General features: G+C 41.8%; 1 protein-coding gene across 4 annotated transcripts in view; it reads right to left on the bottom strand.

Moving 5' to 3' along the window:
* Nucleotides 1-383: 383 nt before the first annotated feature.
* DAAM1 (dishevelled associated activator of morphogenesis 1) overlaps nt 384-23,591 on the bottom strand; it is a 652,790-nt gene continuing 629,582 nt past the window's right edge. For 2 of the 4 annotated variants that reach the window (XM_078660609.1, XM_078660610.1), the window contains 4 exons: nt 21,982-22,042; nt 18,379-18,510; nt 7,664-7,834; nt 384-4,998 (listed from right to left, as the gene is read on the bottom strand). In XM_078660609.1, coding sequence (XP_078516735.1) covers nt 4,789-4,998; nt 7,664-7,834; nt 18,379-18,510; nt 21,982-22,042 — 574 coding nt within the window. In that variant the 3' untranslated portion in view covers nt 384-4,788. The remainder of the gene's footprint in view (nt 4,999-7,663; nt 7,835-18,378; nt 18,511-21,981; nt 22,043-23,591) is intronic. The other 2 variants (XM_078660607.1, XM_078660608.1) reach the window with 1 other exon arrangement.

The raw sequence follows: 23,591 nt of genomic DNA, 5'->3' as shown, positions 1-23,591 counted from the left end.
AAATACTATTGCTAACTTTCTTGATGTGACTATACAGCGGCTCAGACGAAAAGACATGCAAGGCCTATCGTGATTCGTTCTAGGTTATCGGTGGGTTGGTTGACTCTATTCCTATGCAGAAAAGGCTATACAGCGTGCGTGACTAATAAGTGCACAAGTACCAATCCAAGATGGCTCATTCTGTCTTTCACCACTGCAGATAAATAAGGAGCAAGAAAACGTGACTGGGTTATATATTTTTTAACTTGCCATAAAATTATAGTTGATCCCTCAAGAACAGAACGATTGCTTTAAAATTTCCAATTCACTAAGCAAATAATTGTTTCCAATGCCATTGTCCAAAATGTATATTATATTTATAGGCACCAGACAGACATTTACTCTGAATTGTATCATGTTTCTTTATTGCATATTGCCATTTGTTTTAAACTGTACAGGCCCATAAAATACACATTTCCTGTTGGCTATACTAATAACAAACTTGCTTCTAATACCTACACTTTTCAACTACCAAGCTCATGGGTCCATGACATATAGTTTAGTTTACAAAGTATTGTCGTCCTTTTTGGCATTATTACAAATCTGAAAATACACATCCAAGAGAAAAGAGCAACCAGTTACACCTGCACCCATTAAACACACATTTTTTTCTATAATGGCACATAGAATTTCTAACACACAATCTTTTTGGAGAAAATAACAAAAAGTCAAAACAAGCCTCAGAGGGAGGCTTTCATAAAACCTAAAGCGACCTCAGAAGAGAAAAAATGACACAATTAAAAAAACTGTATCCAAAAGGAATTGCTGTGAAGGATTAATCGTCCTAAAACCCAAGGAGCACATAACTTACGCAGTAATAATCGTTCTCCCCATGATGAATTCTGCATGGACGCACACTCCTGAATTAAGTGCTCTCCAGGTGCAAGGTGTCTGAAGCCTTTGAAAAAGGTGATATGACCAATAGATGAGGTCAGGGGAGGCTGGATCCTCTCCTGCATGGGTCACTGTGTCCTAGTACTAGACGCAATTCATCCCTATTGTTCTAGACCTAAAACATGAATAGCGATTAAACAGTAGAAGTAGTGTGTGCCACCATGAAGAACAGATCTTACAGAGAGAACTATTGCTCCCTCAAAAGTAACTTTTTATTGCCCATGATGTATTGTCCCTGGATATAGATTCTTGCATAAAATGACAAGCTGTGTCCACTGGAGAGATAGGATCCAGTCAAAATGTTAACTAGGTAAAGTGATTCTACAACACAACCTCAGTTCTGCATCCTACTTGGTCAGTTTTAGTTTCTTTTTCAGAGTTAGACAACTATTCATGTATTTGCAGAAAGTATCAAAAGACAATCAAGTTGCATTCCTGCTTTTCTCTACCATTGATCCAATTAAATTGTTTTGAGTAACCCTTCACAGCGGCTTACATAGCACAAGCTAACATTCAATACAACAACTACTTGCCCTATGCAGCCTTAAATTTCAAACCGTAATCAAGGCTGAAAAAGAGAGCTGCCACATACCACCGTGCATAGCCAAAAAGCTCAGTCATCCAAACGAGCACCTAACTGGAAGCACCTTTAGAGTAAAGGAAATCTTTCAACACAGGTTTGCAGGACAGAAGAGGTAGCTTGGCACCAAGTGACCTCATGTGCTGAAAGAAAGTGCAACAGTGCTAGAGTATAAAATATTATTCCAGCGCTTTAAAACTGGACTTGCTCTATTAAGTAGTACTTGCCCCTAAAACACAGTTCAAGCAGGAAAAAGGCAGGATGCTGTGGTTCAAAAAGTGGGCTTAAGCAATCCTCCTCGTGAACACATGCGCCACCACCTTCTCTGCAGCTGTGTCTTCCAGATCCAAGAAACTGAATTCCAGTTAAGTATTCGATTTGGGTTAGGCCATGACAACCAAAAGCCTAAAAGATAACCTAAGGCTGGAAGTTTCAAAGCCCTCGGACTCCACTCAGCGGGGGGTGTATTCCGTTAAGACTGCTCTCTGTGGATGGGCGTAGGATGCAAGGATGCTACCACTAGTCAAACTTTCATGGCAAAAAAGCACCCAAAAGATCAGCATCCCTATTTCTATGTGAGCTGGACTGTGCCAAAACCAATCAAAAGACCGCATTTTGGGTGGTAAAAAAATAGATCATCTAGTTTTGTAGTGGGTGTGACAGACACAAATTTATTGTAATGCCAGCATAGATGCATACTAGACACCTATGGAATACTTGTAGGCAGGTGTAAAATGACTTTAAAATGCAAACAATGGGTAAATCATAGATGCGGGGGAAAACCTTTGTAGGAAAGACATTTCCAAGGTAGAGATAAACTTTGAATATCAGACTCAAACAAAAGTCACAACATCTTTTATTAGTTAGCCCCAGAAGCACCCGAAAGATGAGGAGCAGCGCCTGAAGATATACCTTAGCTGGCAAAAAACGTAACAAATTTAGGTGAGGTGGGATAGTGAGACATAACAATTTTTGCACCAGAAACGCTGCATGTCTTTTCTGCGATACTTTTAACATTATTGCCTTTCTCAAAAGCTGTTAGAGTCCAGCCACTGATGGGAGGTAGGTTCAAGAGCCTCTTTCCATGGACAGAACATCATGGCAGAAAAGTGTCAATTTTATACACAGTTACTTAAGTCCCTTGTTTATTCCCAACCCCATGTATAATACATAAATAAAAAAAAAACAAATTATAAATATAGGCACTTTAGATAAGGTAGAGAACCATAAACTTTATACAAAGTTCATTCAGAATCTTTGCAATTTTACCCAGCTGTTTGGATTCCAAATGTTCTGCTGTTTCAGTATTATACTTTTGATTAGTTCCAACTTTGTTTTTAACAGGTCCAGCTGCTTACGTGTAGCATGTTGCAAAGTCGAAACATGTAAAAACATATCTTGCAACTTTTCACAGCTTTTGGAGAGCACAGATCTCCTCTTGAATGTGCCCTCTATTTAAAGATTTACTTTAAATGTACAGCATTCAAATATCACATCACAGACTTTTTTCTTTACAGCCACGCAATGACAAATTAGTATTTCAGTGTTGAAAGGGAACACTGCTACCTCCATAGGAAAAAAAACATTTAGACAACAGTACTGGTTCTAAGATTAAAAAAATAATAATAAATAAAACGGAGATTTTATAACAGTCCATGTTATGTATGCACTGTAAGATTTACGGATAACAACCTGCGCTTTTTCTAGACTTTTCTTTGCCAATTGTTTCTTTTTGCAGTGTGTTTCCCTGAGTGCTTTCTAATTTGGAATGCAATTGTGCAGTTTGTTTCTTAACTACAGTACATAAATAGTAAACTATTTGAGAACAACACCTTAAAGACAAAAGGCTTCTTAGCATCTTTTTGTAGCCACTGAAAAGTCTCTGCATTGGTTTAGATGGCCTTCAGGTTAGAATCTATTTTCTGGAAAATGCACAGTATTTTAGTGGGTTAGAAAAGACTAAATCTAAAATAATAAAAATACGTTGGATTCAAATTCTGAGAAATGTCTCTTCCGCTTCGAGCCAGACATCACCATATGTGCTGGTCACAAAATAAAATACATAAAAAATAAGAAGGTGCAATAAGGGTTTTCTCAATACCTCAATCCTACTAAAAGCTTTTATCATTTTAAATAGTCTTCCCATCCCACGGCCACTCTACACAGATTATAAAAGTTTTACCTGTCCCACGATTCAGAACAGGTCTATAACAAAGACTAATCAGACTTGCTGATAAAGGATACACACTTTACACGCTGCTCAGATTAAGAACAAGGTAGAACAATAGGACACCACCCTCCGTGACTTAGCTGCACAAGACAGAGCATATCCTAGCCTCAGCTTTCATAACGTACAAAAAATAATGTTGCTATCACCATTTTAGGGCTCACTCTTCATGAATAAAAACAATTCCAGCCCAAGAAAAGTCTCATCACCTTTAACGGTATCGGTTAGGCAGAGGGTCTCCCTCCATGTTTGTCATTCATGACCCAAGATACAGATTCCATGTGCACTTCAAAAACTCAAATAAATGATTTTCCACATGCTTTTTAAACTGTGTAGGGAAATTTCAGACACAGCAGCGGTTCCTTTTACATATATTCCAAAGGAGGAGATCTGGTAGGTGGGGGTCAATATCTTACTGGCATCTCAAGAAGGGGAGGGACATGGATGGGCATTATAACTCCATCTTTTAAAAGATTCTTATACTGAAGCCATGCAAACTATGCAGGTTCAGCGAGCTATGGAAGACGCTCCAGCGCCAACCGCCAGAATTTCAAATCTACTCTTTAGATGCATTCATATAATGAAGTCAAACCTTCTATAAATTCTCCAATGACATTTTCTTTTATTATGTGAATGCACATTTTTGTTGCCTCTCTGAGGACAGATACAATGTGTGCTTGAGCACCAAAAAAGAAATAGTTCTTCAGGTTAGGAAGGAAAAAAAAAATCATACATAGCTTGTATGCATACATGTGTCTGGTTTCTGTACACATATATACAAATGACTTGCTTACATGACACGCACACCTATCCATTCACTCTCTGGACTCTCAAATGAATGAGTACTCACACATTAGACATGCATTCAATCATTTGCTCTTTTATATACAAAACATATATACACAGTCTTCTCACGTCGATAACTAGACAAAGGGAAATACAAGTAGACAGCCAATGTTCGATTACAAGGCAGTGTGATGAAGTTCAAATGGGTTCTAGTCACTTTAAACTGTTGCTAAAGTCTCTGCTAGATTTCATTCTAGGTTAGTTAAAAGTTGAGTTTCGTGATTGGTCGTTCCCGATTTCCCTCCGTTATCTGGCTGCTGATACGTTTACGATTCCGCTGCAGTTTGGACAGGTCTTTGTCAAAAACTTCCCCTGAACGTAAAGCTGAAACAAGGTCATCAAATTCACCTCCTTCTTCACCATTTTCTTTTGCTTTTCTGGCTTTGCGTTCCTTCTCACGCTGCTCTTTGAGCTGTAAAAACAAAACAAAATGACATTAGGTGGGCATAGTCAGGCCCTGACCCAAACTTGGTGATCATTGAGCTGGACATGTCAGTGAGAAGTGCAGCTTCATCAACCAAAAAAACTTCCCAGAATTTTTCAATATCTGTGAGACCGATAGAAATTGCAAATGCTGGTTTTAAATTACTGTGTGAGATCGATGGACAGTTTTAACTCCATCAACTAACCTCAATGTACCCCCTTGTGTGCTAAACTAAGGAGTTGTTTCAGCCAAACACTGTCCAGCAATGATCATTTCTAAAATATTTGTGGTTAGCAATCAAATACTGCTCAAGTTTTAGTTGCCTCACAGGGGTAGGATTTAAACCAACCATTAAAGCTGTGATATCTAAATCAATTAAATGCGCCAACCATTGCTCAAGGGAGACTATATCTTGCTATAATTTGAGCTACCATAGCAGACTGGGCAAACATATGTACACAAAACATTGATAATAATAATAATTAATATTTTGAATAAGCATTGCCACCGCTCATAATTCTGGCTCTTCCAAAGTACCTTTTCAACTCCATTTAAAACTAAGGGGTCGATTAGGATGGCGGACGGACAAAGTCCGTCCGCCATCCTGTCTGGGGCAGGGACCGTCCGCCCCAAGGGCGGAGGTACCGTGCTCCGAATTAGGATGCACCCGCCACAGCGGTGGGTGCATCCCGCATTTTTAACATTGCGGCCGATGGTGCTGAAAGCACCGTCCGCCGCAATGTCAAAAATGCATGTTGTGTGTTTCACAGCACAACATGACAGGCACCGCGCGGTGCCTGCCATGTTGTACTATGAAACGCAGAGGGTACCATAGGTACCCCCCATGTGCACCCCCACCCCCTTGACTCTGGGCAAAGCAAAGCCTGTATGCCTTTCCGAAAGGCATCTGCATCCGGTCATCGTAATATGGCTGGCGTTGTCTGGAAGACACCGCCAGCCATATGAACCCTTTCTTGCCCCGGCCGCAAGGCGAACGCGGCGGACGGTGTTTCGGTCCGCAGCGGTCCCCCCCGCCATTGTACTATGGCAGGGGGGGGGAAATTGGTGGCGGATGGACACAGATGGCAGACGGATCGCCACCGCCTGCATGGCGGTGACGATCCGTCCGCCACCCTAATCTGCCCTTAAGTTTGTCCTTCATGCCCTGTCATTGACAGATAACATACTGAAAATTGTGAAAGGCCCCGTAATTAATGTTCTAATGAATATATCGCTTGGCAGGAAGATATGTTGGTTTCTCTAATTCATTTGTTACATTACTTTGTGGAAATATTGCTTCTGCCAACACAACAAAGCAGACATTAATTGGCAAATTTCAGTCACAATAACCTGGAATATTTTTAAATTACTTTGGTTCATCTACTAAATCAGAAAGTCTTCATCTGATCAAGGTGGGAGTATCGGCCGAATTTTCACTGATGCCCTCTTGGTGATGACATCTTTGGATCGACACACTGACTGATATTACAGCACCAACACACTAACAGCCTCCATTTCACCTCACAACAACTGTTTAAGACCTACTTCATGCTTGGGAACATCTCATTAAAGACCTGTAGTTGGTCGACCACTTGAACCCACTGCTGAAGAAACAACACAGACTCTCGCTCCAAGCTCAAAGCATCTTTAAGACAAACTGTTTCACCTACAAGGCCCCAGAAAACAAAATGCCAACATATCTAGCTGAGAAACTCACCATTACAGAGGGACAGTGCCACACCATACGCCATGACATCATCAGATCGGAACTCTACTCAACTGCCTCCTGGTGAAACAATCCCACTCATGGTACACTCACATCATACATCTACCTCTCATCAGTAAAGCCTAGAAAACACTCATAAATCCACACTATTATAGCAATGAAGCCAGACCAATGACAAATAATATTGAACAGTCTTAATGTATTAGCGCAACAAGAGGGGAAGTGAATCCATACCGGTCTTCAGGAACTACTGCAGTAAGAGGCTTAGAGACTACTTCACAGTACGTAACTGACTTCAAGGAATTGTAGTTCTACTGTTAGACTTTTGTGAGCTCCTTTATTTCTTTCACCCTTCTATTAATCCAATTCAAAGGAACCTTTAGGCAGTCTCAGGATTTAAGTGCCTCACTCTGCTTGCACTAAAACACAAACTGTCTCTCACAGGACTGGAGGTCTCTCACCTCCGTCACAGCATTCTGAGTCTTTTTATTGACACAGTGGGAGTACAATACAGGGTCCCACCACACCTCAGCCACAAATGAGATCCACCAGAGTCAGCATATGAATAACCAATTTTGACTCTACAGATGCTGGATTGTTCTAAATGTTGAAAATAGTTACAATAAACTAGGATGTCTTGTCTGCCCTGTGTCCTCTATCCACTCACAATCTGTTTTATATACTATTCCATCAGTGTGTGCTTGAGTACCGCATTTCAGAGGATGAATACCATAAACAAAGGGGTTATATAATGAAATTCCAAACATTCGATACAATTTATTAGGTATTTGTACAAATTAAGCAAGCGTTTATGCAATCCTCCAATAGAAAACCAAAACTACAATTAATGCAAGCCTGAAACCAGAAAAAAGTGCAACACACACACCAGTGTGACAAAGTAGGCTGAATTTAACTTTTTCCGCTAACCTGCGCTTCCATTCGTGCTCGGCGTTCCTCCTCCTCTTTCCTTTTCTTGATTTTCTCATTCTCTAGTTTGGCTTCCGAAAAGGCCTGGAGAAACTGGTCGAAAATTCCGTAGAACTCATCAGGCTGGATTTTGCCAGTCTCCTCTCCGAAGTGCTTAACGGACTTACTGAACTGGGGAAAATATGGGAAACACTATTTATTACGATCGTGAAAATTGTTCAGCTTTACTCTCCGACTGTCATGTTGTAAAGTAAATTGTTCAGATGTCATGTATTCTCTGCCCACTTCTGCCTTTACTGACCCTTTTGTTTTATTCATAGCATGCAATAATGTTATATATTAATATACCTTGGTACCAGCCTACCCAGTACGAACCGACCAAACAGTTCAGCCATGACAGGATTCCGAAATCAGAGAAGCATTGATATCAATACTAGGGCTACTATGACATGGCAACCCTTCTCTGATGCCTATGTAGATCTTGACTATAATGAGCTTTTTTCACTTTGTTATTGAAGGGTATGAACAAAGGTGGTAAGATATCACTCATGTTTTACTTTTAAAACCTTAACGGAGACATTTTTCAATGCACTTCACGCTACGGTCTAGACCTAATGATATACTGGGCTCTGGACGTCATGGAATGAGAAAAACATTACCTACCTGTAACAATCCGTTTGTATCCTGTTGTGTTGGGTTTTCACATGCTGTGCACACTGCGGTCATCTATTTTTGTGTTTTTGTGCTAGGAAAGTTATAAATTGTTTCTCTTCGAAGGAGTTTGGTTTCGGGGTGACTCGTAACCCCCCCACCCCCCATGAGGAATGAGTCAAGACAGAGAAGCAGGTGCTCTTCAGAGCGCGGTCAACCAAGTCTTTTGCCATGAGCTGCGCTTTCAGAACACCAAAGCAACATTATAACCCCTTTTTGAAATAAAATACTTATTATATTGTAGAACTGAAGAGTAAAATTGCCTTCCCAGTGTCCAGAACCCTCTTGTGCTCTGCAGGTGCAAGTGAAGAACTCAAGAAGAATTGATGGCAGGCACTGTGGCAAGATCATGCATTCTTCTAGCCACAAAGCTTTCCTCAGAGCTCATAGTCCCCCTCAGCAAGCAATTAGCACCCTCACTGTATTCCTCCTTCCTATCTTTCGTTCATTCATTCCTTGAATGATGTATAAAACGTCTCAAATTCCAAACATTTCTTTTAATAGCTATGGTTTGATCATACATGCACATCTGGCCAATACGGCACTACTGTAATGTATAATTCTGATCCTGAGGTGATGGAGGAGGGACCTTCCAATGGGGTGCAAGGATATATGAAATGTCAGCCAATGAAAACTTAAGAATGCTCTTTACCTTGCAAAAAGTCAGCAGAATTCAGAGGAAGTCCTGCCACTGTTGTTAAGTGTGCTGTATCTTCGGACGCTAGTTTGAGTCCAAGGACTTCGCACTTTTTTAAATACAAATTTACGAGAGGGGTTGGCCTAACGGCTAAGGCGCTCGCCCTCGGACCTGGGGAACTTGGTTCGAGTCTCGGTAACGACGCCAACAACCCCCTGTGATTCTGGGCAAATCACGTAATCTCCCTGTGCCTAAAAAAAATTAAAGTGTGTCCTCATGTAACGTAACTGGTGCTATGTAAAGCGCTCTGATAACTGATTCGGGTCAGTTCAAGTTCGCGCTATATAAAACTCTTAAAAAAATTTAAAAAATTAAAATTTGGGGTTGACTGAGAATGCACCTGCTAAAACAAAATCGGACCCACGCCAACTACTAAAGCAATAATTTAATCAGACCAAGGCACAGCCCCTAAATGTGTCTAGGGTTCAATCAAGCCCTCCCAATTATGACACATCCAAGGAGTGAGTGTCCTCGAACTCTAGCCAACGTGGGTCCAAGAATTTTCAAAGTTTGAAAACTCTGTAAAGGATCCACGAACTTTCACACATGTTTGCAGGGTTCTGTGCCTTGCGGGATGCATTAACTCTTTAACGTGAGTTTGCAGAGCTCAGCCAACATACTTTTTTTGTTTTATTTTTAAATTCTGGTAGGCCCTTTTCAGGATGAACTAAAAGCCATCTGGCTCACCGTGCTCCCTTATGAGGCTTGTTCCCCACTTAGTACAGAACACATTTTTGAAGGGTGGCCAGCCAACCAGAGGCTTCGAAGCTGAAAACCCTAGGACAAATCGAAGAAAAAAAATCCCTCCCCCAATGAGCATTCTATTTTTTAAATGTGCGTTCACAAACTGTTCTTAACCCGAATGACTGAAGGCCGTACGCAGTTTGGGTTCGTAACTCACATTGAGTTGGGCACTGGGTCGTGTCTGCTAACTTCCGTTGTGCACAGTCAAAGGAAAATTACTGCTACATCTGTATACTACCATCAATAATGTCATTTGATATGCAATCAATGATGTCATCAATTACAGCATTTAACACCTCATTACTGATGTCCAGTATAAGGTCATGATTGGAACATGATTTCTAGTTAGTTTACCTAACCAATAAGTGGTGAATTTCTGTGGTTTCCAGGTTTTGTTTTGTACCCCATCCACATTTTAACATATATTTTTTTTAAAAAACTGAAAAAAACCGCATGGTTAAAGTCTTATAATCAAAGTATGAGAAAGTGGATTATTAGTTGGGGTGAAGGTTTGTCAACCACAAGTAATAATGTCAGTATTCTTGTTCGGTTCACTAAAGGTATCGGTAATTTAAACCTGTGCTCAACCCCTGGAAGCTATGACGCACAGCACACAGGCTTAAATTAATAAAATGCGTTACGAATTTAGAAGTACCAAAACCGTTAAAAAGTAGAAAACAACATAATAAAAATTCCACTCCATTATAAAACAACAGAGAATATTTTATTGAACAAAATGACACCAACATGACAAAAATCCAATAAGGGTAACTGAAGATATGAATTTTTAACGTTTTTTAAAAAGTGCCAGAAAGCAGAACTTGCCAACCGCGGGTAACTGGTGTTGCTGGACTGGGACAAGGGTAAGGTTCAAGGCCGACTATGATGGAGCACGGGTTGGATACAGTAACAGGGTCAGCCCGAACACAATTTTTACCATCTGACTTAGGGCCAGCTGCATCAAGCTAAAATCCGCTCGCAAAGGGGAAGATTCTCAGAATCTGCCCCTTTGCGACCGGTATTTTTGCATTTGGGATGCATCATCCCAAATGCAAAAATCGCAATTTAAGAAATCGCAAAATGGCGATTACTTAAATTGCTATTGCATTTAAGGAATCTCAAATGCAATGCATTAAAGTTAAAAAATTAGCGATTTCGCTAATAGGGGGCGCAGATTACCATGAAGTTGAACTTCATGGTAATTTGCAAAAACTTTGAAAATTGCACTAAAGTGCATTTTTCAAAGTTCCATTTTACACACAAACATGCCCTTAGGGCATGTGTTTGTGCAAGATGTACCCATATGCAGATTTCAGGGGTGCAACAGGGTGTCCTTTTGACACCCTGGGACCCTTGAAATTGCAATCTCAATTTGCGATTCTCTAATTGAGAATCGCAAATTGAGATTGTCTTCCCATTCATTCCTATGGGCCTCTGGGCCCATAGGAATGAATGGGGAGGTATTAAGGAAATTAGAAATTTAGTCGCAATTAAGGAATTTTAAGAAATCGCTATTTTTTAAACGAGATCTTCATGCATAGCATTTTGCTATTCCTTATTAGTGAATCCTTATTTTTCGCTAATAAGGAATCGCAAAATGGGTGCTTGATGCATCTGGGGGTTAATCTCTGAAATGGAAGTGAAAATTCCTCAATGGGGCAAGGCAGCAAGGTGTGGCTGAGATGGGTTCCACGAGGCCAGAGAACCGTTGGACTAAGTCCCAGTAAAGCCACTGACTTTTCGCAGGAAAGATCAGAGAAGGAGAAATCAAAAAATTTGCTCCCAAGGATGGTCCATGCTTACTTTTGGCACCTTCGTTCAGTGAAGATTTCTACCTTTTGACTTTTTGGAGCTTGGATTTTTCCAGTGGGGCAAGGCTGCAAACTGTACCCGAATATCGCTCTATGAGGCCAGATTTCTTTTCCATGACATTCTGCAGAAACTGATTTGCTCCTGTAGAAAAACTCTGAGCAGAAGCAACCTGAATCTTTAGCCCAGCTGTCACCAACCAAAGTCGGATTGACATGGTAGGTCTACCCCAGTCTTCTGTCAGCTTTCCAATCAAAAGTCCTTGAAACATTTCTTAGACCTAGGTTTTAGGGTTAGAGAAGAGGATAACACTCTTACACTTCGCGAATGACCACATGATCATAGGGATACCACTTAGAGGTCAGAAATCACTCCAGCAGATGTCACCAGGATGGTCCCGGGCAGGTTCAGTTGGATCTGGTCAGCTGTGCTCTTCAGGAAAGTGGGTTTCTTGCAGCTTTTGTGCCCCTGAAGCTTAACAGGAGGTTGCCAACTGGCCACCAGAGTCCACATCTCAGTCCTAGGTACAAGTGGGAGCAGGTTCAGCCCTTAAGTTTCTCCTCACAGGTTACAACAGCAGGTGTAGTCCTTCCCCTGTCTACCACAGACCCAGCAGTTTTATAAAGTAGGTACAGGGGGTGCCACATGTATGCTTAGTGCTAGCCTGTGGGTGTATTAAACTCCTGGCCACTCCCTAAACAATGGGGTAAAACGTCCCACTGAGGGCCCTTCCCACTTTTGTAGCACGTCCTGTGTGTTTTATTGTTAACTAGCCCACAGTGTACCTTACTGCTATGTTGGTTTAAGGTAGAGTTGTATTCCGTTGTACAGAGGAAGTCCCTATGCAAACCTAGAGGTGTGGCTAAGATAATGGGCAAACCTTGCATGTGGTCACTTAAAATCAGTTCTGGAGGAACCTGCTCTCCCACTGGGAGTGGTACCTGGCTGGCCACCAGGACAATAGAGGAGACAGGCCCAGGTGTGCACTACATATGTCCATGACAGCGTAGGCAACCTTGGAAGTTCATTAAGTTCCTGGGAAGTGCCGAGATAACCATCCGGTCAGGAGAAGGTCAACCCCCCCTCCCTTTGACTTACCTCTAGGAGACACTTTACACCTAAATCAAGGAGCCATTTAGCTCCAGTGTGATAGTAAAAACTGGCAGAAAGGTAAGTTGGTGCAGACAGGAAAATGACAACTTCCCTAAAGTGTTCTTTTCAAACTAGAAATATAAAATCCGCCCTGACCATTAAGTTGGATTTTAAATTACTAATAAAATTAGTCCTTGAATCATTGTTCTAGCTACTCCCAAACTGAAGCCAGGCATTACAAGAAGGTATAATGTAACCCAGTGCTTCCCAATGGTATAGCATACCTTTATACAGTAAAAATTTACTTTGTAGGGTTTTTACTGCCAGGAGATGCGAAACATAAAATACATATCCACCTTTTTAAATACCATGCACCCTGACCAATGGGCATTTAGGCTCTCTACCTTAGGGGTGAATTATAAGTATGAAAAAGGAAGGTTTAGGACTGGCAAGAGGGTTATTTTACCAGGTCGAATTAGCAGTTTTAAATCTGGCCTGGAGACATACTTCTCATTTTCCCTTTATTGGTGACACAATATGTGATGCAATTTGCTAGTGACATTTAACTTACAGGCCCTGGGTACAATTTTATACCCTATAGTATGGACTTATAGGTAAGGTAAATCTGCCAATCAGGAGTGTAGCTAATTTTGACATGCTTTAGGCGCCGCAGAACATGCACTGGGGCCTGGTTAGCAGTGCCCCAGTGTGCGGAACCAAAATCTCAGCAGCAACAGTCCAGAACAAATGGGGGTGACTAAGCAAAAATGGCATTTTCCCACATAAAGCTAACCATAATTTCACTTTAACCTTAGTTTTTTTCAGTGAATGTCTGTGGCCTATTGCCAGGCCTATGCCCAACCTAATGGTGATGGCCATCTCCCACTGCTCATGGCCTTGGTCATAGGCAGCATAGATTGGGTGCAGGGCCTGACCTTCAGCCAATTCCTACCCACAAGCCACCACTGGTGGGCAACCTCCGCTGTGCAGCAAGCACAGCTGTAGTGCACAAATGTCTTTAAAAAAAAAAAAAATCAGGATTCGCGAATCCTGAGACCCCCCAAGAAGGTTCATGGGGTCCACAAAGCATCTAGTATTCGACCATTTGGCACAGGATTTTCAAATACTGTGATAAAAAGTTACTGTTTAAAGATTCATTTAAATGCTGGAGGGCCCATGGACGCCAGACAACAAAGTTCTCTTGTACATGGTGTGCCTATATATTTTTTGTATGGATTCATAAATCCTCTGTGGGTTTGCAAAACCACGGGATCTGCAGATTAGCAATACAGATGGAACAGTAATATCTCAAAAACTACTTAACAGATTTACACCAACCCAAGCACAAGCACTTCCTTGTGTAAAGTTGTACTTCTATGCCTAGTCCGTGGTCATTCCACTTAGCCCTTTTCCTGTAACATGGAGCAAATAGTCTTATAGACATTAAAACGGTAAATGCGACTTTTTCTACCTCACAACTGTTCTATGGCTCTTGCTTACAGGAGCTGCATGAAACTGCTGAGGGAGAGATCAAATGAAATTAACTTTTTTTCAAGGTAGTTTTGTGCAGCTTCATCTTTTGGAGGTAAAATTATTGGATACACAAAAAATGGCCTTTCAATGGAGACTCACATAACCATAACTATACAGGTGCTTTACCCAAAAGTGTATACATATATATTGTAGTCACCACTAGGTAGTTATAGTTAGGTCTGCTTTTCCATAGAAAAAGCATTTTTTGATTTGCTAATAACTTCAGCCCTGTTTGACAAATGTTCACAAAACCTTCCAAAGCCACCTCAGCTCCTTCATGGAAAGTTTAGAGTGATCCATCAACCGGGGGCCGAGAAAAAGGTGTCCCAAAAAGCAAAATACCCATGCATTTTCCATAGACTTCTTTAGGCAAGGCTACAGCAAAAACTGATAACCGGAATGACACCAAATTTGGCAGGAAGCTAGATCTTGGTCCGCAGTTTGTGCTTTTTGTGATTTGGTGTAAACCCGTTCAGTAGTTTTTGAGAAACTTAGGATAAAAAAAAAGTGTATATTTTGGTAGTTGGGTCCACGAGAGTCTTTGGCGACGCTGGACGTATCTCCACAAAATTGTCAAAAAACTTCCCCTTTGTGGTTCAGTTGCTGTGTTGAAAGTTTCATGGTGTTCCGTCAAGCCGGCCGAGAAAAAAGGGGGGTCCCAAAATGCAGTTTCCCCATGTTATATTTATGGGGATGTTTTCCTTTTTGAAAGCAACTACAGCCTGAACCCCTGAACGGAATTACACCAAATTTGGCAGATAGCTAGATGGTGGCCCAGAAAGCGTGCTTTTTGTAATTTGGTGTAAATACATTCAGCAGTTTTTGAGATATTTAAGTTTAAAAATATAGATATCTGGGGCTGCAAGACCTTGCAGTGGACTCACGGATCCTACAGATTGGCTGCGAACACTTCAATCAGGAAGTGTTGGTAGCCATCTTAAGACTCGGCTTGAAGCCCAGTCCCACAAAAAAAGTTACAAATAAAGAAAAGGGGGCAGGGTACAAATACCCTGACCCCACAGATATTGGGGAGGTGGGAGCCTACCTATAACATCCCTGAAGGTGTGTGTGTGTGCATCTAACACACACCTAATGGAAGTATTAGAGATGAGATTTCCCTCTTGCACTAGGTCTTGGGCTTTGGACTTATGCTTATCAGGCAGGAATTTGAGCAATTACTCCATTTCGTCCCAATGCGCCCTATCGTACCTGGCTAAAAAGGCTTGGTTATTAGCAATGTGCCAGTAATTTGCAGCTTGGGAGGCGACTCTTCCCAGCTGTGTCTATCAGCTTAGACTCTTTGTCCGGAGGTGGAGCATCTCCTGACGTTTGAGAATTGGCCTGTTTATGGGCGTTAGACACCACTAAAGAGTCTAAAGGTAACTGGCCCTTGATGGAAACTGGGTCGGATGGTGCTGATTTATATTTTTTGTCTATCCTGGGGTGAGAATGCGTACACAAACAGGATCCTTAAATAGGTCATCCACATGTCTTAACATACCTTTGAGCATGGGGAGTGTGTGTGTGGATCTTTGGGAACTACTTAGGGTTTCAAAAAGGGAATCCTCCTCTAGGGATTCTTTATGTAATTGTAACCCATGATATTCAGCAGCTCTGCTTAGTGGCTCTATGTAATTTACGTTGTCATCTGGTGAGGAAGGTTTAGTAGGCTAAAGGTCAGGATTATTATCTGTAGGAGATGCTGTATTATAATCCTTCCAGGGGTCTGCAGGTGAAGGATCATTGCCCACATCCTCATACCCATCATCCTGATCATCAGGTGTTTGTGGTGGTGATGAATTAGTAGGAGTAATTAGCAAATGGACTGTTTCTGGGGAAGGAGGAGAAGAGTTAGTACCAACATGTTCTCTTTTTAAAGGAATGTGATAAACGTCCTCTGATTCAGATTTGCATGTAAGTGGCAATTTGGTCGCAATAAGTCCAGTTTTTGGATTAATGTAAAGTTCCTTTTGTTTTGGGGCTGGTTTTGAAGGCGGGACGTCGAAATGGAACTCCGTTGGTTGTATCGGAGCATCAATATGTTTTGTTGCCGAGGTTTTCGGGTGCCGAGGATTTCGGTTCCAAAGACGGTTTCAGAATCGAAGGAGTTGAGCCTGAGGCAGGTTTCGGTTTTGGCCCCAAAGGTTTCGGCTCGGTGCCCGAGTGTGGACGGCTCAGTCCCAAGCCGGAAGGCTTTGACGTGAGCTTCGGTGCCAAGCCCGAAGGCGGGGCGTTGAAAACATGTTCTTGGTGTCAACCATGGCCCGAATGCAGAGGTGGGACTGGAGCCTTTTTCTTGGGCTAAGTTGGCCTTTGGGGCAAGGGAGAATCAGTACACATAATACCTGACCTTGCGGAATGTCATTGTCCACATCAGAGCTAGACTATGAGACAGAGATGTGCTCTTCTTGTTCTTCCTCGGTCCCTATGGCATCGCCTGTTTCTTGTTCGGTATCTTCTCCGAAGAGGTCCGCAATGGTTCCAGTATTCTGGCGCTGCATGTCGTGACATCGAGCCAGACAGTCACGGAGCATTTTCTTCAAGCGAAGACCTGTTCGTCGTGCTCCGGAGATAAGCACAAGTTGCTCACTTTGTGTGAGATGGTGCGCTGGAACTTCGCATGGCACTGAGGGCAGAATTTGAATGGAGTTCGTTCCTTCGACTGCGAGGCGGACCGACGCGGGTAGGCCCGAAGGCCTCCCATGAATTTCCCGATCTAAAAGAGTTTTCATATTAAATACGATACACGGAGAAATGGAAATACGCGTTTGAAAACAATACCATCGAGGGCAAGTGGATTGTGTACCGAGGGGAACCTGAGAAACGGTGTCGAACCGGAGCGCAGCAATTCACGTCCGAACACGATGATGGTAAAAACAATCTAACAATAGAGTCGACTGCGCACTATCACCGAAAGGAGGAGTCACCTACCTCGTGACTGGAAGGACTTCTTCGAAGAAAAACAACTTGCAAACATACGGACCCAACACTAGATGGCAGGAGTATGCAAAGCACGTGATCTACAGCTCACATGCCTCGAACACTAATATTCTTTCTAAACTAGCAATGAGATATCCGGTTTCTAACATATGTCATCTGAGTAGGTGTATGACTGCATCAGTGTGGGAGGGATGTAAAGGTGAATACCAGTGTATGTGAGTAGCTGTATGGGTGTGTAAGTGACTGTGTGAGTAGCTGTATTGGTGATTGAGTGTGACTGGCTGTATGAGTGAGTGACTACCTTAGTGGCTATATGGGTGAGGGGACTGTGAGAGTGGCTGTATGGTGACTGAGTGGCTGTGTGAGTGGCTCTATAGGTGGATGAGTGGGTGGGTTTGTAGCTGTATGGGCAAGTTAGTGGCTGTTTGAATGGATGTATGTGGTTAACTGGGTTAGTAAATGGATGTGTGAGTAGCTGTATAGGTGAGTGAGTGCTAATGTGAATGGTTGTGTGGGTGGCTGGATTAGTGAGTGAGTGGCTCTGTGAGTGGCTGTATGGGGGAGAAAGTAAGTGGGTGGGTGGGTGGGTGGGTGTGTGACTGTACGGGTGGGTGATTTGGCTGTTAGTGGGTGTGTGAGTCATTGAATGGGTTTGTGAATAGGTATGCAAGTGGATGTGTGAGTGGAAGTATGAGAGGTTGGATGTGGGTGTGATTGGTTCTGTGGATGATGTCATTAGTGATGTCACTGACCATGTCATGAGTGATGTAATATGTGAGGTCATAAGCAGTGCCATAGCAGGGGGCCCAAGTTATAGTTACTTGAGATAACTATAACTGGGGAATTTTGGTAGTTTTGTACGTTTAAAATGTTATGGTGGCACTAAAAGTCTCACCTAACTATAAATAACTATGACGTTATTTTAACCTTTGTTTTTTTCCAGTGAAAAAGAAAATATATATATATATATATATATACATATATATGCATATATTAGTGATACTGATACTAGTATTATATATAATACTAATACTAGGTTTCGTTCATTTCTGAAGTACAAAAAGCAATAAATAATTCAGCTGAATAGGAAAGCATTCCACAATGCAGCCTGACATGCACATTATACTGTGAATATCTGCCTGGTGGCAAAAACAGTAGCGACATTAGCAGCTTCCATCACATTGCTCACCAGTTCTTTAGATTCTGTTAAAAGATCTTCCACATCAGAAAAGCCGAAGCTGGCCACCGTGATGAACTGACTGACGACAGACACAAACTTATCCCCAGGCTGTGCTGGCTGCGATTTCTGATATTCAAGTTCCTAGAAGACAAACAAAAAGGCAGCTTTGGTTTACTACAGCGTATAAATTAAGACATTCACTGACTGGATACACCAGCAAAGCAAGTATTCAGAGTGTCTTTTGGTTCACTTTAAGTGTTGGGATGATAAATTACCAAGACCTGAAAAATGAATTGCCTTTTTACCAAGAAAATAGTTTGTGCAGTCTGTCCTCTCTGCCGCCAGAGGCACGTTCATCACAGGTTGTCCACAGAAGAACAACAAACTGAATATTTGATCACAAGGGACTCCAGACACACCTTGTGTGGCAGTTCAGTATCTGTCCTCTTGTTTACTCTCCACAGTCACTGTGATCCTGACCTGATTATTAAGCAGAACCTCATAGGCCATCTGCTAGCGTGGGCCAACAATGAGCAATTTCATGATAGCCCGGGGTGTCAGTGTGGAAGAAATCACAACAGAAAACATTACAGAGAGAATACAGTAAAGCAGCCTCCATCATCTGTGTAGCAGGTACTTCCTCTATGGCAGGGGTGCCACATTTTGAACCCATAGGCTGGACCCCGGTCAGGTCGTCCGGATATGTAATCAAGTCTCATTTAGGGTCATTGTATGAAAATGTATCACATGTGGATAGACTGATAATCAGACATGGACGGGGCTCTCGTGGACCAACATTGCACAGCACTGTTTTAAATTTCCTCAAGCTATCAGATTTAATGTGGAATACGTTTCTATGGGCTTCTCCACTCCCTTGTCGAAGCAAAAACATCTTTGCACATCTACCTTTAAGTGAAATGACTTTTGGGTGAAATTAAGTTCTTAACATTCTTGTGACTCTGGAGAGAACCAGAGGGATGCCATCTATTCCTCCTCTGACTCCAAGTGGGGCTAAAAGGGTCAGAATCATCAAATTAATGTAAGTTATTCATCTGCATTTCCATTGCGCCGTGATTTGTATTCATGCAATGATTTATCCTACCCCTCTCCTTTGCCCCATTACTCAGACCAGGAGTATATGATTATCTAGTAGTTGGGTCAGACACAAGTGTAGAGGTGTGACTGGAACTTAAGAAATAACCTGGAATAAAGAACTTAGCTAATATCTGAATGACCTTCAAGTCTTGTGTAGAGACACGGCCCCTAGTCCACAACATTTTGGCGAAGAGCTGTTAAAAGAACCTGGTGGAAAAGCAGCGAGGCTCAGATGGCAATTTGGAGATGGTCGTGACAGAAGAGAAGACTAGCTAAAGATGGAGAGAGGCTCCATGACCAGATAGGGATAGTCTGGGACTGGCCACCCTCAAATCCACTGACAAGTGGTGTCAGCAGGCCTGCCAGGTAAGAAGAGCTTGGTTAGAAGAGAGGGCAAGGATCAGGAGGATTAGAAAAGAAGCCAGCAAAGTGGAATGAAAACTGTGGTGAAAAATCCTAAATAATAAGGTTTGTGAAAGTGTGGCATTGTGGAACAGTCAACAATAATATTGTGTTTTAAAAAAAGGAATGCATTCAGGCATACAGTGGTGGTAGAGGGAATTTGGACAAAAAGAATACAGAGCTGGTAACACAAAGTATATAAATAATTGTGATGGCTTCATCTAAATATGGGCTGCGGTTTGGAGTAATGGTTACCCTGTTCGAAGATCAGCTACATGAGTGCCTAATCTGCCTCACCACCCTGTGGTGTGAAGCACCAGCTTTCTCATGGTTACTGTTTTCATGATCGGGGAAGGTGTTGAGTATCAACACTTCAGTGCGTTGTTCCTAAAATGCAGAAGTATGGCACGCAGCAGTCTTGTGTACCATTGTTCCCTTGTTCCTAAGAGTCCGAACTCTTTATGTGGCCAACTTCATAAGTTGGTGGAAAGAGGTTGGGTGTCCAAATTCTTTTGCACCCAGTACGAGTGTGGGAAATGGAGAAAAGGTAGTGCCCGTCTATATTGGCCACATGTCCAGTTGGTAGGCATATATATATCACCTGGAGATCAAGTTACATCATGCAGCATTAGAAAAATGCTGTGATTCAATGTTTGCAAGTTCTTTTGGCAAACTAGCTCAAATAGTAGCGCCCAGAAAGTCTGCATCCATGGACCGTATCTTTTTTTATTGAATTTTCAGATCTAAAGTGCAACTTTGTTGGCTAATCAGTGGTTAATTGAGATATATTTCTCTAATCTAAGTCCATATTTCATCAAATGCTCTGCTGATCACATGCAACATCTTGAAATCTACACTTAATTTTACAGGAATTCTTTGGAGTTGGTGGTGTATGGGGGTTACACACCCCTTGTGCTCAGTTCTGGGTTTAAATTAGGTAGGCTTTATTAGATGTTTTTTTCAAGCTAAACATTTATTCAGGGGACATCGGTACTAACGAATTGCAGGAATCCAACCTCATCAAGACATCTTGTACCAGTGAAAAAAATCTGTGTAGTGTTGCTAAACCAGTGGTGAGTGTTCCAAAGAACCAAAAGGTGATGGCAGCACAATTGCAATAGCTAGATGATTTTTGATTCAATGGCGATGTCCTCGCCCAAGGATTAGAAATACTTTCAGTGCGGTTTAGTCTCTTCCCTGCAGCTGCCGGCTGATATAACAGGCGCCAAATAAAATGTCATCCAATAAACTCTGGGACAAACCCAGTTACACCAGAAAGTGTATTGGCAAGTTGTCAGATACAAATTTTATCAGGTGTACCGAGACAACAGTAGTCTGGACAGATGTAAACAAACATGTATCTGTGTATGACACTAGAGGATAGGGAGGAGCTGCCTACTTTTCTTGGGCTTTCGATGAACAATCACTAATGATCAGACCCAAGCTAAATTGCTTTGGGAGGGTTACTTATGGTGAAAATCACTAGTCAACAGAAAGAATGTCATCTACCATAAAATAAGGCAGGCTGAGAATCTACAAATGCAAAATCTATTCCTCATTCATTTTAAAGGTACTTAGGAAACAGATATAAAGCAGTCCATGTGATGGGCCACAATCCCTACATGTCAAAACACCTTGCAATTCATGCCTTGACTCACAACCATCTGTGTGCCCACTGCTGAGACATGTCAACAGAGGGGAGCACAGAGCAAGGCCATGCCAAATGACGACAAACCATCAATGGATCACTGTTCTTTCTGTGTGCAATGGTTGAACAGCGCGGAGGCTAGGAACACGTCTGGTATATAATCTTTGATCAATTTCAGATTACAGTGACACAAAAGCACATGATATAGCTCTCCCTGCCGCCTCCCCGCCTCCCCAAAACCAAAAAAGTGAGTCCTTCCTTTCATTACTAGTTTCAGTTTCTAACCAGGGAAAACTAACGTATATTAAGCCAGAAGTCTTTTAGCTGAGAACAGACACATGCAAAGCAGGAAAGACGATTATACTGCACTACAGGAAGCAAGATAAAAGCAGCTTTGTTAAAGGTCCCACATTCCGTGCTTCCAAGAAGGAAATATGCTGCCGCCTGAATAATAAAAAGGTACTTACAGCCTCAACTGCTTTCAATCCACTTCTCAGCGTGCTGATTTCTTTGTCCAGCTCAGTCATACTGTAAATAACAGTTTCACAAAGAGAAAGTCAGAGACCTGCAATTAAATCAACTGAAACAATACACGTTTTCATGAGAAAACAATACCTGTTGAAGCTCTAAAACTGTTTTTGCTATCACTAAAACCCAGTGCACAGAAATGTCATTTTGCATCAGGCACCTGACACTTGTACCATTGTGGAGTTTTTCAGAATAACGGTGGCTGTGAAAGTGCCACATGGCTCCAAAATAGATGGTTTCATGTCAGGCATCTGAGCACAATTGACTGAACACAAAGTATGGGGTGGTAATCATCAGCTCGTAGAACTTGAGGATGGGGTGGGCAAGCCAGGACTGGTTGGCACATATGTGGCTTTGGAGACCACTCTTTCCATTTAGTCAGTAGCAATATTGACTGTCACCATGGCATAAGACCATTTGAGGTCAAAGTGAATTATACAAGACTGGATAGGATTCTAACAAGAAAGCGCAGACAGCTGTAGCCCGATGATCCACATGCGCATACATCGATGGTGTTACCTTTGATCAAGGGGCAACACTGATGTACTAGAGAGCAGTGGCCACTAAAAGCTTCAACTGACGCCTCTTACCATCTGTCTAAACTTGGAAACAATCTTAAGGTTGGCGAGTACCAACCACTGTTATGGACCGCAACAGAGATCTTTCCAGCACAAAACGTTAACAAGTGGATGCTCTCCAAATGAAAGAACACCTTGTACAAACCAACCATATACTTGAGTCACCTACGATATGCATAAGTCATGCCAGGTTAAACAAAGAAGCGATTCCACCAGGGCATCTGGCACTGGTAGGGACAAGGACTCAGACAATTCAGAGGACTTAATATTCCCTCTAGAACCATAATTTAGCATCAACGCTTTAAATTTGATAAAAGCAACACAGAAATCTAGTGTTTAGGTTTACATTATCCTTTTTCTGTATTTTTTTAGTTTATGTGAGAGCCAAGGATTATGCACCAGTGCACCATATGCAGAGATGTGGTGGTGTTAGGGTTAATATTTGAAAATATATTACCTATATTTCTGGTTTTCTCTTACTGTTTTTTGCAGCAATTGACACTATACCAGACTGCGTTTTGCAGATCTTGTGGAACATATATAGGCTATCCCGTTTTAGGTTTAAAGCTACAATAACTGATAAAATCCCACAAAAACAGCCCTCATCAGTGTTAATATATAACCACTGATTAACACGGGCACAGTCATAAATTAAAATGTTATTCGAAAAGTTAAGAGAGAATGAGCATTTATTTTTTCTGAAGGAGCCTGAACAATGTAAATTTGTGAGACAATGTATCAGTAAGAAACACTGGTCTATGATTACTCTGCTCGACTTTTGTTTTTTTCAATAATGTCACTAAAGGAAAATGCTACTTACCAGTATGCATCTGTTCTTGGCATGTAAGGCTGCAGAGTCACACACTAGTGCATAGTTCGCCATCTGGTAGTGGGCCCGGATGATTACACGTTGTTGTTGTCTTAGAAGAGTCTTTGTTTGGTAGATGACTCCTCCTATAGAGCGTGGTGCG

This window comes from Lissotriton helveticus, chromosome 9 (assembly GCF_964261635.1).
Source record: "Lissotriton helveticus chromosome 9, aLisHel1.1, whole genome shotgun sequence".
Lineage (NCBI taxonomy): Eukaryota > Metazoa > Chordata > Amphibia > Caudata > Salamandridae > Lissotriton > Lissotriton helveticus.
Note: the sequence above shows the minus strand (reverse complement) of the source record. Positions and strands in the feature narration are given on the sequence as shown.